The sequence below is a fragment of the Neolamprologus brichardi genome, chromosome 12, assembly GCF_056152115.1.
Source record: "Neolamprologus brichardi isolate AB-2024 chromosome 12, ASM5615211v1, whole genome shotgun sequence".
Classification (NCBI taxonomy): domain Eukaryota; kingdom Metazoa; phylum Chordata; class Actinopteri; order Cichliformes; family Cichlidae; genus Neolamprologus; species Neolamprologus brichardi.
The window spans coordinates 35,257,178-35,274,680 of NC_142115.1; the positions used below are offsets into that span (position 1 = coordinate 35,257,178).

Consider the following 17,503-nt stretch of genomic DNA (forward strand, 5'->3'; position numbering starts at 1 on the left):
TGTAATTTGATTTGAAATGGTGCAGGTAAGGAACAGGTAGATCATACAGTGTGCCAGAAAATATACAATTTAATGTATTTATAATAATGCACATGTCTGTGTCTTTTTTGGTGTCCTTTCATGAGAGTTTAAAACAAAATCTACTAGGATCTAATTGCCAGTTGATCATAAAACTCTACTACTGCTACTGGAGCAAGAAAGGAAGGGATGCTTTCATACAGGAAAAATTCGTTTGTGAAAGATGAAAAGAAGTTTGAGGGGAAGTTTAAATACTCGCATACTTCCAGTGCTTTTGAGTGCATTAGAACCTACAAGTACACAGATGCTGTAACAGTCGAAAAAATCAAGAAATCTTGGCTATATAGAAGAAAGCAAGAGCCTATCAAACAACTATCAGCCACTAGGCATGATAATCATGATTAAACCTAATGATCATTAGATCTAGAGCAGTGGTTGTATTGAAAAGTAGGCCTGACAGCCCCCCCCAACCCCCCACCCTCAGCCGCCACTCCCCAAGACACCGTCTTTTCAAGCATTGTTTACTAGAGAGAGTACATAATCCAACAAGCACATTTGTTTGAGCCATACACGGGGCCTTATTATCCCTTTACTGCAGCTTAGCAAGAAAACTGTGTCACATCCCAAAAAGGGAATTTCACACCATAAATAAATAAATAAACACATTTGACTTTTGCAGTTCTGCTGGACAACTACTGAATCCTGCCAGGTTAAACTAAATGGGATGGCTGATGTGTTTTGGTCAAGTTTTTATTCGTCATGCACACGTCACAAATCAGAAAACCAGAAAAAGGAAGATTCGTCTGTCACAGGACAAACATTCAGACTGTGGTAAGCATCAGTTTCAAGATGACAGATTACTATATCTAAGACATTTTTACACTCACCTATCGTTATTTTGATTTTATTTTCATAGACACACATAGTAAGAAAAGCATAGCTGTTAGCAGTTGCATTAAGGAGGTTCCCTTGACAGAAAGCCAGAAAGTAAGAAGACTTTGAAGCTGATGCATCCAGATTGATCCTTTTATGATTTACCCATGCTTTTCTTTCTGTGATGGGTCAAAATGCCTATTTTATAAGTAAAAAAAAAACATAAAAAGACATTTAATTGTTTACAGATTAAGGCTTGACATCATGTTTATCCTCAGAATGACAGCTAGTGTATCAAGCAAAAGGCAGCGATCTCTGCAGAAGCTGTTCACTTGTGTCATTTCAGGTCCACAGGAGCTGTGATCTTCTAACAAACTTTTTTCACTGACCTTGAACCAGTAAGATAAAGCCTGACAAAAATAAATATGCAGTTCTGTACAGAATCACGTAATCTTGCATCTTTGTGTTACTGGTTATAGGGCATGTTTTTATTTGGGGATTTCAGTGTTTGGGCACTTTTCCTGGTGACATCTACTGCAAAAACAGCCATCCGAAGTAGCAAAAGTCAAACTTGGGTGGAAGGGAGGGAGAAATGTTATACATAAATATGTTACTCATATATTCTTCCTTATATTATTTATTTATTTGTTTGTTTGTTGCATTAATCCACACCTCAAACAGATAATTGCATTGTCTCTCCCGCACTGTACACTGCTCAGAATACATTAGTCAGTTTGACGCTTGTTCACCAAATGTGTGGACGCATCAGATGAAAAGGTGGACTGAGGCCTATAAATACGGCTGCCTGAGTGTCCGGTGAGCCAGTGTTAAAACCCTGCTGTACCACCTGAGGATCTCAGCCCGAACCTCTCTGAATTCACTCCTGCGAGCGGTGTTTCATTGTTGCCGTCCGGTGTTTCTTTTATGGAAAGAAGCGCCCACAGCGAAATGTTTTGTCCTCGTCGCTTCAAGTACGAATTAATCGCGTCCACGCTCTATTAACATGTCGTTTCCCTGTGCGTAAAATGCCGCGCTTAGTGCGTCCTGGCGCGGACGATTGCTTGGAAAATGTGCGGTGTCTGTCGCGTTTCCATCACGCCCCGCTGCTGTGGGTCGGTGCTGAGCAGGAGTGGCATCTCGGCGACAAAATCTGGATGAAAGAGCGTCCTTTAGAGCTCAGGCATGCATCGAGAAGTGAGATCATTGGCGTTATAAATATCCCCGTGCCAGCAGAACCACTCCAGCTACTGCAGCCGGGGTAATGCCTAGGAGCGCTGCATGCAGTGCGTGCGCACGGTTTCTGGTGCTCAGATCTCAGGAGCGAGACCAAAATGCTAGAAGTGGCCTCGCGGGTGTCTCCTTTTTGAAAGAATGAATGTTCCTCTTTACCTTCTGACCTTCGCTCACTTGATTTGCACCGCTGCGGGAGCTCAGCACGTCTCTTTGGAGCGCCAACTTCTGGAGGAGGGGATCCGTTCGGGACGCAGGACTTGCAGACTCTACTGTAGGGTTGGCATCGGCTTCCATCTCCAGATTCATCCCGACGGTAGAGTCAACGGCAGCCATGAGCCCAACCAGCTGAGTAAGTCATGCAGCCCGGCCTCACTGTGCACGAAGCAGCCTAACTACTAATTTATGAAGGTCTGAGGCGTGGATGAATCCGGTGCGTCCCGCTGAGATTGCGCACTTGGATCCTGTGTTTGTTCCAATTGATCCCCGTTCTGTCCGCAGCGATGTCTATTTTGACTGCCATCCCTGCAAGTTTGAACAATGATTTACACATAAAGACGGTAAGGAGCGCGCTGCTAAACTTAGTCTGTCCGAGCCTGTGACATATCTGAGCAGGCATCTGTTTGACGAGCCTTGTTTGTGTCTCTCCGGGGATGTTGGCAGGTAGACTATTTGTAGAAGTAACAGGTGCAACAGGATGTATTGGACTGCGACTCAGCACGACTGACATAATCGCAACAACGCGACAATATGCACAAAAAACAGATTTCCTTTAAAACGTTTATTGTTTGTTGTACATGCAAAGTGAATGATTTGAGCTGCAGACTAGCGCGCAAATAAAGTATTAAAGTGAAACTGATTTTCAGATGATTTAAGAGAAATGAGACACAAACAAACGCTGATGTTTGCAGTGCAGATATTCGACTTAAGCGTCATCCTGCACGCTGGATTGTTTAGGGATGAAATTCTGAAATATTAATGATCATAAATGACAAAGATCAAACAAACAAGTTGATATTTGTTGTTGCTGATAAATGCATAACAGAATTCAGGAATCACAGAGTAATATAGTTAAATGTATAGGTTGGGTATGAATCTTACAGCTGCCTGTGTGTTTCTGAAGGGACGAACTAAAAAAAATCCCCCTATAGATTTGGAAAATTGAATTATGACTTGAAATGTCTGAGGTGTAACCATTTCCTCCTGTTTCAAATTCATTTACACCTCTAAAGGGAGATGACTAACATCACAGCTTCACTAAATAATCTGACTTTTAGAGCATGCCTGGCACTTTGAAAGCTATCCGTTCACACTAAAAACTCCTTCACACTCCAGTGGATGTTGACCATGAACATTAGTTTCTAAGTGACAGCACAAAGTAATGTGCAATTTGACTGTAAACATTTATCTAAATAAAAACCCTTAAGGGAAAATGAACTCTTAAATTTAGCTGTTTCAAAATACAAAAAGCCCCACCTCTCTGTTTATGAAGTCCCGTGTCAGCTAGGCCACAAAACTAAAGCCATAAATCAGATTTTCAGCTTTTACTGCACCATCAGATCCGTCATCGCTCATCCGTTGACGAAACAGCAAAAGCTCACCGTGAAAGTGCACTTGTGCCTCCATTTCATGGTCCCCTTTAGAAGAGTTGTCAGGTTACATGGATTTCAGCCATGTGGTTTTGAAGCCTGCATGACAGGGCAGCAGACTAGCAGGAGACTGGGCGTCTTGGATTTGTAATATGAAGATTCTTTTACCATCACGCAGCATCAGATTCAACTCTTAGATTTAACTCAAATGCTCACATTCGAGTTTGGGTGCGAGACCTTTCTGCTTCAGGACAGCGGTTCTTTATTTATTGATTGATTTCTGTGTGGGTCCAACAGTGTGCGTGCATTTTTGGGGAGTTCGTTTCACAGTTCATTATATTTAATCTTTTGTTTAATGCAGTGGTTCAGGGACTTCCTCTGGCATTGACCGCTTCAGAAGCAGAAAAGGATTTATGCCCCACAATTTACAGTTTTCTCAAAGTTTTTTTTCTATCATAAAAAGAATCTGATTGAAATTTTAGTGACATAAAGATCAACACAGTAGTGCTGTTTATATTTCCCTCATAAATCATATTAAGCTTAGGTTTTCTCTATACTTTTCGTATGGCATTCAGTCAGTACTCTCACCTGCAGTAGTCTCTGAGCCTGTGTGTTGTTCCTCTAATTGAAAAAAGTGTATTTATCCAAGTTTATTCATGGCTCAAATACTCACAGAAGCCATCACCACAGGTACGGTTTAGTTCAACATGCTATCACTTAACCCTGTAAGACCCAGTCCATCAAAAAATAGCCAGAAAATTCAGATTTTTTTTGGAACTGAGATGTTTATCAACCCTTATAACAAAATCCACTTTTTTTGCTATATCATGCTGTGTATGATATATTTTTATTATATTTTTATTATATATGTTTTGTATCACATTTGTATCAATTGAGTGTTTTTGGCAACGTTTTGTTAACAACAATGTTAATTTTAGACAAAAAAAGGAGTTTTGTCCATAACATTTTGAAATTATGGCGAGCACTGATCATGTCTGATCATGTCTCAGAAACTTATTTATCAAATATGATACCAAGGGTATTATAGGATCAACAATATCAAGCTTTTTGATGCATGCTCAATCATCCAGGAAAGTAAATCTCCAAAAAGTTGATTCTGTTCATCTGGACGTAGCGTTTTGTGGGAGAAACGTTTCGTCACTCATCCATGGCCATTGATCAGTGATCTTTAATCATTGGTTGTTGATCAATGGTCATGAGAATTTGCATAATTAAGATTAAGTAACTGACCTCCCAGCCCATTGTTCCTTCAGTGGGCTGGTTTCAGTCATTATGCAAATGTACTGTTTATAAGATTGAAACCTGCAGTCAGCTGAGACTGAAGAAGTCACCTGGATGAGCGACGAAACGTTTCTCCCACTGAAAACGCTTCGTCCAGATGAACAGAATCAACTTTTTGGAGAATATCAAGCTTTGTTAGCAAGATATATTAATTTACTAATCATAACTAAAGGAATAACTTTGTGGATGGTCTGTTTATGTAGTTCGCTTGCTTCACTACAAATTACTGACAATCCTCCAAACGTGGTCCAGTTCAGTGGCGTGTCCAGTTAGGCACGTGCATTAGTTCAGAAAATTTCATACGGTATATTTGATGTAAATAACAAACACTTTGCACATCTCCATAGCAACACTTTAGCGGTACACTTTTACGTTTGCATAAAATGTTTTCATTAATAATAAAATGGTTTTGCTTATTATTTTTGTATGAAGCAACTTTGGTGTTTGGTCCTTCAGTGTTCAGCCATTAAACATGCCATGAACACTGAAGGAGGCGATGGTGGCGATAGGTTTGTGGGTCTGTGGCCCCCAAATATTTTATACACTAGTATTCCTCAGTTTGGTCCTTACTCATAACAACTGATTCCTCCAAAACAGCCCATAAAAATCTTTCGTCATAGAGATTTGGAATAATTAAAGATAGAACTACTGCTCCGTGTTCCCTTTTTTCTATTCATGCAAACACTAGCGATCTAAAGAAGCCTACTAAAGAGCCCACTAAGAGATAAGTCTCAACAGTGCAGCTGAACAGGATAACAGCGCTGACATGACAGCAGAGTAGATCATGTCAAAGTCTGTTATTCAGAGTGAGGACGAGCAGCAAGAGACAGAAAATCACACGAAGAGTAAAAATACATCCTGTCACCAGTCAATCATCAGATCATGTTGTTTGTCCTCTTAGGTGTCCTGGAGCTCTTTGCGGTTTCTCAGGGGGTCATCGGTATCAAAGGGGTCTACAGTAACAGATTCCTGGCCATGAATAAAAGAGGACGGCTGCACGCAACTGTAAGTATCTCACTCAGTTCCTACACTATTAAATTCACTCAGCACATACAGTGTGTGGATACTTGAAGAGGCACAAAGCAAGTGCTGACTGGAATGTTGTTGCCCAATTAAGCAGCTTTTAATATGATTAATTAGTTATGTGCAGTTTGGATTTATAAAGGTCAGGGCTAGGGATGCACCGATACCGATACCGGTGTCGGGTATCGGCCTCGATACCACATTCTCTAAAGTACTCGTACTCGTTAAAAGTCCCCCGATACCGGGGACCGATACCACGGTCTGAGACCTGTCTATGTTTGAGCGGCATGTAAGGGGTTAATCACAGGCGCCACCCTCGCCCCCTTTGAGGAACTAACTAAAAAAGTGAGCAGCTACGACGCACTAGCCATCCCAGCTGTGACTGTGCTAGTGAGACTTCTAAACAGAGAAACAGACGAACAAATTTAAAATTAAATTTTGTTTTTTTATAATTATTTATTCTGTTATATGTTGCATACAACATGCTTTTCATTTTAAATAAATGTTCTTAATTCCAAACCAGTCCCTTGTTTTCTTTTTTTGTTAAATTATAGGACTAAAGCTGTTACTTGCAAATTTAAATCATGTTTTTATTAAGTACTCGGTATCGGTATCGGCGAGTACTGAAATGCAAGTACTCGTACTCGTTTCCAAAAAAGTGGTATCGGTGCATCCCTAGTCAGGGCCTTTTGCTAATGTTTACACTGTCATATATGCTTATGTATATTGTATGTTCATCATATTATTATTGCTAGCACGCTGTCTTTTTCCATATCAGGCAGACAGTGATCAACATTATTATCCAGCTGCAGACCTGTAATTACAATGTGTATTTGTCCACAAACTATTAAAGTGGATTACACAGAACACTAGCAGGGATATGGTGAGTGTGGAATCCAAGTGAAATCTGGTAACTTGCAGTGATGACATGTGAAATAACAGTTGGTGCTACAAAAACTGTAACTAATAAGTTTTTGTAGTTTGAGCTTTTGTGCCAAACTCAGAATTAAGTTTGCCACTCAGATCATGGCAGGTAGCTGCCCTTCACTGAGCCTGGTTCTGCCGGTGGTTTCTTGCTGTTAAAAGGGATTTTTTCCTTCCCACATTTGCCAAGCCCTTGCTCATAGAGGGTCATCAGATTGTTGGATTTTTTTGTGTATTATTGTAGGGTCTTTACCTTATAATATATATAGAGCATTGACATGACTGTTGGTGCTATCCGGTCGTTAAGTGATGACGTGACGAATCCTACTTCCGGGCCTAAGGTAGTCTGCGTTTAATATGGCTTTTGTGTTGTTAACATGTTTAATGTTTGGTATTTTCTTCTATTTAATCTCAAAAAGCTCCTAAAACAGTCAGTAATCACTGTTGACCTCCCTCGGCTTTTATTACCGCTAATCATTTATTTAAGCTCAGTTTTTAAAACCTTAGGATGTAACTACAGCCCAGCCCATGCAGCAGTATATGAATGACTAACCTCGTATTGTGGATGGATTATCTCAGTTGTTCTCCTGGCTGAATAAGTTTGGTCCTTTTACAGCATCCTGCCATGCGATTACATTTGTTCCTGACCACCAAGAACACTCACGTTAACTTTTATCGAGTGGAAAAAAGTTAGCTTGTTTATATTATGCTAACATAGCTGTGTTGCTAGCGGTCACGTAGCACATCTTTATATACCAGCTAGCCAAACTTCAGTAACCCTATGTCGCTGCTGTTTATTTTTCTGTCTTCATTTATGTTGGAAGTGATGACAGAGCTGTACGTTTGAATTTGTTTCCAAAACCCCGCAGTCAGCACATGCTATATTGTATTTAGATAGAAGCTAGCAAGCTAACTTCCTGCTAACTTCTAACTCCGTTAAATGTCATAAATTCCGTTTTCATGGATGCCTGGATGTTAAACTCAATTGTTACACCTGGTAGAGCAGAACGCTGATCATTTTATTAAAGATGAAAGACTTTAGGCAGTTTTTCAACTCTCAGTAATGCCATAGTGATCGTTTGATATATGGACCTGCAGCGGAGTTTAGGCCCAGACACGGCTAGTGACGTCAGACTTAATGACCGGATACTACAAAAGTCTTTGTAAGCTACCTAAATGAAAAAAATGAGGACAAGACGTGGAGACAGACAATAAAACATGAAACGCTAACACAAGAAAGAAGTGGGAAATTTGGCTTCTGAAATTCGGTATGCAAATGAGCGTAAAAGCATTTGGTAATGATCTGTATTAAACTTGTAAATCTTGACAGAGTATATGATCGATTATTCAGAAAGTACCATTATTTTTTGTGAGTGCACTAGCTAACTGTAGCAGCTTGCTAACACATAGCTAGCTTTAGCTTTCTAAGAACAAACTCCATACGGAGACAAATACCTGCTACTTGTAATTATGTTCACGTGTTAGTCACTCACCTTGTTTGGTTAGTGAATATGCCACTCAGTAGTATATAGTGTAGTGCACTGGTGACTGCTGCTGCTAGAAATGGGTCTGTCAAGAAGTGTGAAGCTGGATGAAAGTGGCAAATTTCTTATAAAAACATACCTGCAAAGACTTAAAAACTTTAAGTATTGTCTTTGTTGACCACTCGTCGTGCTCTGAGACTTCCTGCAAACATATAAACTCAGCACCAGAATTTGTTAACGGTTATTTTCTGCTGATATGATGCTCGTTTGGACTCGTGGTGCATTTATTCATTAGAATCTTTTCTGTTTGTTTTATTTATTAGCTTGTGCAGCTTTATATCTGTGCTGCATAACAAAAATCCCTAAATCTGACATCAGCATGTCATGGCACACTGCTGTAATCTGTAGGCACAGTTTTGAAGATTTTCAAATTCCCCCGAACGCACAGTAAGCCCAAATCTACCCACAGCAGCTTGGCCTTGCCGCCGTGAGCAGGCCGGACAGCCAACAACCAGCCGCACTGACGAGTCATCAGCGGGAGTCTTGGCACGCACAGACATAGAAGCAGCTCCCGATTAGCATGTGCTAATGTGAAGAGCAGATTAATTCCAGTCTGGGACGTCTGATAGTATAAAGAGGAGTGAGCCATGAACTGAAAATCAATATGCTGAGTAAACAATCAGCTGGACAAGCAACAATCGGAGAGCCGGAGCGTCTGTGAGCTGCGGCGGTGCTCACGCTGAGCGATTTATGGCCCCTCAGCTCCTGGCATTGTTTCACGAAACCATGTCAGTGGGAAGCGATGCAGCGTTTTCCCTCAAAGTGGATTCTCAGCCACAGCTTGTTATTAAAATTATACACATGTGACTGTGTGCTATTCACCAGCAGAGATTTGTTAACCAGCTTATATTAGCCCCGAAATAAACCTTTTCGAGGTCTCAGTTCTTCACAAACAAGATTTCAATGTAAACTACATCAGCTGGATATTAGGAGAAAACAATGTGACATAGCGCTGTTGGGTATTGCCTCAAACTAAAGACAATTATTTTTGTTCTTCTGGAAGTCTAGAGTACACAATCACCAAGGCTGTGGAACCACCACAACTGCGTTTGGTTGACTTTGTGGAATCCTTTAAAAAGCAGTTAAAAACTTTTTTGTTTAAACAGGCCTTCTTTTAATCAATACTTTTGAATTGTTTTGAATTTGCATTGTTTATATTGTCTATTTTATTACTTAATGTTTTCTTTATTTTAACCTTTGTGTACAGCGCCTTGTGACTGCCTGTCTACGAAAAGCGCTTAATAATTAAACCTTACCTTACAATCATCACTGGATCAGGGATTTTCTGCTTGGTACCACAACTCCATGCCATGAACTGCATGGCTTATACTATGCAGAAGTAACCGACACTGTAATCCTAATCTGTTGGTGGTTTTGTGTGTTTTTTAGTTCATATGGACCAAGCATCACACCTTAATGTTTCCAAGGATTATTTATTGGCCCCTACAAAAGTGTTCTTGATATACCGTCTCTGATTTTGAGGCCTCGAGATGAGTGTTTTCACAGTCACTTGACAAGTGAAGTCAAATATGCCACAGATGGTCCTCAATTCTGAGCAAAAGCTGCATTTTGGAGAGTGTTTGACCCAATGAACTCATTAGGAAAAAGTGTTAACAGAGGTCAAATCAGAAATCCTTTATCCCATAGACGAGTACGGGAGCAGAAATCTTCCTGCAGCCGTAGGTATTGCAATCTGGTGGCCTTAACATAGAATTCTGGTTTAATGCACTTTGCACTGGCTTCTTTTCCACTCTGGAAAAACTCATGTTTTATAACCTCATAGATCACGAGTGTGACCACAAAACCTTTTACACTACACTAGGTACACTGTCATTGGCTAACGATGTAGTTCTACCTATTTTAGCCTCATTTTGGGCGATCGTGGCTCAAGAGTTGGGCGTTCGTCTTGTAATCGGAAGGTTGCTGGTTCGAGCCCCGGCCCCGACAGTCTCGGCCGTTGTGTCCTTGGGCAAGACACTTAACCTGTTGCCTACTGGTGGTGGTCAGAGGGCCCGGTGGCGCCAGTGTCCGGCAGCCTCGCCTCTGTCAGTGCGCCCCAGGGTGGCTGTGGCTACAATGTAGCTGCCATCACCAGTGTGTGAATGTGTGGATGATTGCGTATAGTGTAAAGCGCTTTGGGGTCCTTAGGACCAAGTAAAGCGCTATACAAATACAGACCATTTACCATTTTTAACTCTAATGAGGACCATGAGTCATAATGATAAATTTCATGTATTCGTGAACTCCTTATGAACCTTATGAACTCCCCAGGAAAGCTTTTATTCAGACTATAGAGCAAGGAAGCCATAGACATCTATACAAATGAGAGTCGCCTCCTGCTGGTTAGTTGAAGGAATGCATGTTTAAGCCACTTTAACATTGGCCTCACTTTCTATATATAGCATATTATTATCTGTAAAATAACTCTGAAACTTTCAGTGACATCTGTCTTGATAGTTGGAGTTCAGATTTTTTCTTGCCACATTTCAACACTTTGCTGCCTCTGCAGGATGATCTCAGGCTTTTACGCTTATATTCTTGTGCACATTGCAGCTTATATAGCTGATATTTTCTTTCTTTGTAGTAGAGCTTCGCTGGTTAGATGCCTCGCACTCTGATAGTCTCGTTGCTTCCTGCAGTTGGAGTGTATTTTTGCCTCCAGAGCGGCTCTGCCTTCAGAGGAATATTTGTACAGTTAAACTCCAATCTGTGACTACAGCTGCACTGTGCTATTTAACTGCCTTGATGATTTGGTGGATGTAAAACCTCGGGGGCCTCAGGCTCAGGCCTCGCGGCAGGGTGTCAGGTGACGTGCTGAACTGTATCTGTTGCATCGTCTGTCATATTTACTGTTTAGATGTTTTCACAGTGGCAGTTTATTCGCTGAATAATGGGCGAGGAGACAGATGCACATTGCTCTGCGTGACCTACTCAGCAGGCTATCGCAAACATAATCTTCTGAAAGGTGAAAGGGTCGCCAGCATTTGTTAAACAAACAGTGAGTGAGGGGTTATAGATAAAAGAGAGAGTGATACACACATGCATAGCTAAAAGCAAGCCTGTGTAGTGGCAGAAAATACCACTAATCGCTTTAATTTGTCACAAATGAAATAATTAATTAAAGAAAGGCCTCACCACCAGGGGCTGTGCTCAGTCTGCACTTCAAAATGTGAAGTAGAGTCCTTCAGCAGACACTTATCATCACTGAGGCACAAAATAATGCCAGGTGTTAAGGCCCTTGATGACATCTCTGCCATCAGATCAGATAACCTGACTAACACAACAGCAGGATCGTGTGTGTGAGTCAGAGGGAAACAGAAGCATTACAAATATGTCAGGATTTGATTTTCTTCTTTCCTAACAAACAGAACAGGGAAGCTATTAAGTAACTAAATAACTGATCGTTTAAATTAAAACACTCGTGCATTATATCCTTTGTTACAATAAAAAGTAGTCTAATGTATTACTTTGTAACAACTGGTCTCCTTTTATGCAAATGATTGTATAAATGGAACTGTATGATGTACAGTCAAGTTACCAGGTTCAGAGAAGAAAGGTGAGTTAAGTTACAACTTCATGTTGTTGGTTGAATATTTCTGAAAGTGCTGAATAGAGCAGGGCGATATGACCAAAAATATTTATCACGATATACATTTGAAAATTTGCGATAACGATATAACTGACGATATAATTGACACTAGACAAAATGCTTTACAACTCCACAACTTTATTAGTGCAAAAAACCCCATCAATGTATTTTCACTTAAACAAGCAGCTGTTTTTTTTATGTGCATTAAAGTTATATAAAAATTTAACAGTGCAAATGCAAATTCCTTGCTGACAGTTTAACCAAAAGGCATTTCCAGTGGAAATTGGCCGACATATCCTCAGCATAACCATGTGTAATATCCACAAAACTTAAAAAGAGGTTATACACACACAATACCGTAATATTATGTTGAAGCACAGTACGTATCACTCCGCGAGGCTCTTGCCTACGATAGCTGTAACGCTCCGACAATCCATCAAGCGGTGCGGCTTCGTAGCTTAGCAAAGTCGTACTAAAACATGTGACAGATTTTCCAGCGCCGTGTACATAAAATTGTTTCGAGGTCAGTAAACACAACCAGAGTTCATACATAAGGCACACGGGATTATAAGGGGCACTGTCGATTTTCAGACAAATCAAAGGATTGATTTTAAGTGTGCCGTATTTTCCAAAAAATACGGTAATAACGACGGCCCGCTAGCATGCGCTACCAAACATAGTGTTTCTTTGTGTATCTGACGGACGAAAGCCAAACCAGTTCCACACCAGTGAAGTTGCAGCATTTTTACAAACCAATTCTGGTTTCATTTAACGATCCGCTTTCGCTCTTCTCATTCTGCGTCGCAGCCATGTGCGTATGTAAACAAAGGCACTGCGCATGCGCGTTTTACCCATATTCTATCGCGATATTTCATTTTCCTATCGTTGCCCAAAATTACACCGGTATTACCGTGAACGGTATGATATAGCTCAGCCCTAGTGCTGAAATACTAAGAGTATCCCACACAAACATGTCTACAGCCCAAAGTCAATTATCTAAAAAAAAAGAGAAAATAATTCATGCCAGCGATCAGAGGAGAATAGAAAGACTTCCAAGTGATAGGAAGGTAACAGCAGCTCAAATAACCACTTGTTAAAAAAGAAAGCCTACCAAAGAACATCTGTGAATGCGCAGCACACTGAACTCTGAGCGAGACGGGCTACGGCACCAGAAGACCACGCTGCTTGGCCTGACGAGTCTCAGTTTCTGCTGTGACATTTGGAATGTAACATGACGGCATGGATCCGTCCTGCCTTATATCAACAGCTCAGGCTGCTTGTGGTGATGTAATGGTATGGTGGATTTTTTCTTGGGACACTTGGTATCAAATGAACATGTTCAAAGGCCGCAGCCTACATTAATATTGTTCCCGAGCACGTCCGTCCTTTATGACAGCAGCGTACTCATCTTCGGACGCCTGCTTCCAACAGGATCGTTCGCCATGCCACAAAGTTCAATTCAACACAAACTAGTTTCTTGACCATGACAATGTTAAGAAATCAGCCTCCACAGTCACCAAAGCTCATTTTGACACTTAGGTTTCGGTTTTTATTTAAATCACTACACTGTATGCTTTGTTTCACTATATTTCAGTAAAGGATCATTTTAAAATCACAGCACATTTAGTTGGAAAAATGTAGGATGTGTTATGTCTTACCTTTGTACCAAGTCGCTACAAGATGTTTGATATATATATATATATGTATATATGTATGTATATATATCAAGGATCATGGGAACAGACCCTTTAAAAGACTGTAACCTATCCTGCAGGGTAAGAGCCAGGTTAAACAGCTGTACAAGCATTATGATTTTTACAATGAGATCTCTGGAATCTGGCTGCAGCTATTAAATCCTATGAAACGCAGCACGGGCCAAATCTTCTTCTTGGTATGCATGCTTATGTGTGTATACGTGCCTGCATGTGTGTGTGTGTGTGAGAGTACATTCATACACGCTCCAGTGGATTTGTTTCCAACGTCTAATTCCCCGACTGGTTCCAGAGAGGGTAAGTTGCTCAAATGTAGCATTTCATTTCAGTCCTCCCACAGCTGTGACTCTGAGTTCTATACTTTTTTATTTTTTAAATCGTCCTTTAAAAACAACAACTAAAAGAAACAGTCGGTCACTTTGAATAACTTAAAGGTTTGCGCTGTTCTGCTGCGGCCGCAGCGCACTCTCCTGTGACTGGCATGTTTACCGAACGCTGTAATGGCATCATTTTCTGCTATGCTGCACTCTTCAGCAAAGCAGAACAGTTTGTTTTATTTCAGAATGGCAGGAGGTTATACAAGGAAGTCATGCTGCAGCAAGAAAGCCGGCATCCCTGGGTACATGTCAAAGTTTCCCACCCGAGATATATTTAGGCACAAAACGGGAACATTTAATGAATATGCAAAGAAAAGCGTCTGGACTTCTTTAAGTTACTTGAAGACGTTTCACCTCTCATCCGAGAAGCTTCTTCAGTTCTAAGGTCAAATGGTGGAGAGTCCCAGATATAAACCTAGTGGGAGTATCCCCCCACAGAGGGACAAAAGGACCCCCTGATGGTCCTCTAATTTTGACCTTAGAACTGGAGAAGCTTCTCGGATGAGAGGTGAAACATCTTCAAGCAACTTAAAGAAGTCCAGATGCTTTTCTTTGCAAGCTCCTTTGACTACGATGACCTGGATGACTGAGAACCTTCACAGACATTTAATGAATATCTGCATTTCTGTGCATGACACGTGTGCAGAATGCAGCGCTGCAGTGTTACATTTTTACATCTCTTTCTAATATTTTGGTAGACAAAGTCTGATCAAACCTGCGACCCAAATAATACAATTTCAATGCAGTCCAACTATGTGCGTCAGGTCCATCTGGAAAACTTTAAGCTTTATGGTTCTTCTCGGATAACCAAACTATCGCAGGCATGTTAAGCAGTGTTTGGGAATAATATTTGGATCATTTAGATTATTAATAATAATTCATTAAGGATTTTACTTTGCAGACTTGCTGATATTATCTGCACTATTCATACACGAGTAGTCTGATTTAAACCTGCCCCATTCCTCATCCTCTGTTTGAGAACCTGGGTGGGATGAAAACTTTTGTTTCAACAGGAGGAAAAATTCATCTTATCCAACACAGTTTAGAAAAATACAATAACTCTGCTGATTAAATTGTAAGAAGAAGAATGATCATAAAAATCTTCGTTCTGAAGTTCTTCCTGAATGAGTTCAATAGCAGATGCTTTTTGAGTTTTGTGGCTTTGCTGCTGTCAGTGAAGGTGTGACTGTGATAATGAAATCATGTAGAGCAGCGGTCTCCAACCTTTTTTGCGCCACGGACCGGTTTATGCCCGACAATATTTTCACGGACCGGCCTTTAAGGTGTCGCGGATAAATACAACAAAATAAAACTAGTACCAGTACCGAAAAAAAGAAGATTTATTCATAACACACGTGAAAAGACCCAGGAAAACCGAGTAAACGATAAAAACGATAACAAAATAACGCTGAAAACCGATAAAAACCCTGAAAACTATACATTTCAGACCTGAGCCTCAACTCTCGCGGCCCGGTACCAAACGACTCATGGACCGGTATCGGTCCGAGGCCCGGGGGTTGGGGACCGCTGATGTAGATGACTTATTAAACCGAGCACCAAGGAGTATCTGATGCTTCTGCACATCTGCTGCAATTATTGCAGCACAAGCATGACCCAACTGTCTCATTAGAAATGTAAATTCATGCTATTTTTATAGTGTGTGCGGGTCCAGGTTCAGTTCAGGTTTCTGTAAGTGGACCTGAAGGCAGAGTTTGGTAGGTGAACAGTAAATCCTCACGTGTGCATTTCCGCTTTTGCAGGAAAAGGACAAAAATCTCACAGCAAAGGAAATTTGTCACAGAAAGCACAGAAGCTTTTCACAGTAGTTGTGTGTGTGTGTTGATGTGAAAGTGAGATCTTCTTGCAAAAAATGAAATAAAATAATAATGCTAAAAGATTTAGTAATGACTTTTTCTCTGTCAGCTCACAAGCTAAACAAGTTTAGGTTGCATTACATGTTTGGGTATGCACAGATCAAGAATCACGTGTGTGAAAATGACTGTTTGCAAATACAGCAAGGTTCAATTATTCAGAAAACAAGAACAAAATACAAGAAAATGACACGGAATAATACTTGTTAACACCCTGTATTTCCTTTCTTTCGTAGGAACGGTTCACAGATGACTGTAAGTTCAGGGAACGTTTCCAGGAGAACAGCTACAACACTTATGCCTCAGTAATCCACAGGAACCACAGGACAGGTCGCGAGTGGTTTGTGGCCCTTAATAAGAGGGGGAAAGCTAAAATGGGCTCCAGCCCCCGGGTCAAATCCCAACATGTCTCTACCCACTTCTTGCCCAGGGTCAGCCAGCACGATAAGGGCGAGCAAGGCTTCACCATCACAGACAGTCGCAAAGAGAGGAGGAAAACCCCACTCCCACCACCTCCAAAGCCACCCGCAGCAAAGGCAAACATCCAAGCGGGAACCACACCGAGGCATACGCAAGTCAAGTACTGGCCCAAGTACAGGTTTGGATAGGTTTATAGAAATTGGACAAATGGACGTACCCCATAAACTGACAATGGTTATTTATCACATTCAAAGCATTCCAGGTATCTACGAACTGTGTGAAAAACCTCAAAGGGCTGACAGGTACAACTGCTGAGCTTTTCTTTTTCAAGCTATGACAATAGCTGGATGCTGTGTTTGAGTTAACGATCCGTGTACATACCGATGAAGCTGAAATCCACAACATTATAAGATGAGGAGTATTTGACAGAGAGTCTTCCAGTTTGTTCTGCTGTCTTGCTAGAATAATAAGGATGCTCTTAATCTTGCAATAATGACACTACCCCCCCCTACTCCTACTCCTTTTCTTGTTTGGCTAAACAAAAACGATTTCGTTCAGGACCACTGGTGCATAGGAGATTATTTCTGTCTGCAGTAATGTATTTTTGGTCACGTGCTTCTGTTCTAGACTGCCCCACCCATCCATGTGTCCAGGTGGAAAGCATAAGGCAATGTTGCCTGCCTCCTCATCTTTCTATGTTCATATATGGAAAGCTAGAAGTAAGGGAGGACAGTACCAAGAACCTTCCACGCAGAACAGCAATGACAACTGATCTGAGATTCACTGAGTCAGATGTGACGTGAAAGGAAAAGCTGCGAACTGATCTGCCAGTATCGCAGCTCGACAACATGCTATGATTGATTATGACTCGAGTGAGGACTACATAGTTTGTTTTGTTTTGTTTTGTTAAATGATAAATAAAATGATGATCAAATGAAGCTGGCGAAACACCATTGTGACTTTTCAGTCATACATCCTTTGTATGGGGGCTTTTTATTCTTCTAATAAAACATGTCATTTCAGAGGAAAAT

At 40.9% G+C, this 17,503-nt stretch overlaps 1 protein-coding gene across 1 annotated transcript; it reads left to right on the plus strand.

The window, feature by feature from the left end:
- The first annotated feature begins 2,099 nt into the window (after nt 1-2,099).
- fgf5 (fibroblast growth factor 5) lies at nt 2,100-16,777 on the plus strand. The gene is made up of 3 exons (XM_006797711.3): nt 2,100-2,473; nt 5,914-6,017; nt 16,289-16,777. Exons 1-3 carry the CDS (start codon nt 2,263-2,265, stop codon nt 16,658-16,660), a joined length of 687 nt encoding a protein of 228 aa, XP_006797774.3. The 5' UTR covers nt 2,100-2,262; the 3' UTR covers nt 16,661-16,777.
- The last annotated feature ends 726 nt before the right edge of the window (nt 16,778-17,503 follow it).

Excerpts from the sequence above, each read along its gene's own strand:
- fgf5 (XM_006797711.3), top strand. The coding sequence starts at position 2,263 with ATGAATGTTCCTCTTTACCTTCTGACCTTCGCTCACTTGATTTGCACC. Across the intron at positions 2,474-5,913 it reads CCATGAGCCCAACCAGCTGA|GTGTCCTGGAGCTCTTTGCG; the intron begins GTAAGTCATGCA and ends TTGTCCTCTTAG. Across the intron at positions 6,018-16,288 it reads GAGGACGGCTGCACGCAACT|GAACGGTTCACAGATGACTG; the intron begins GTAAGTATCTCA and ends TTTCTTTCGTAG.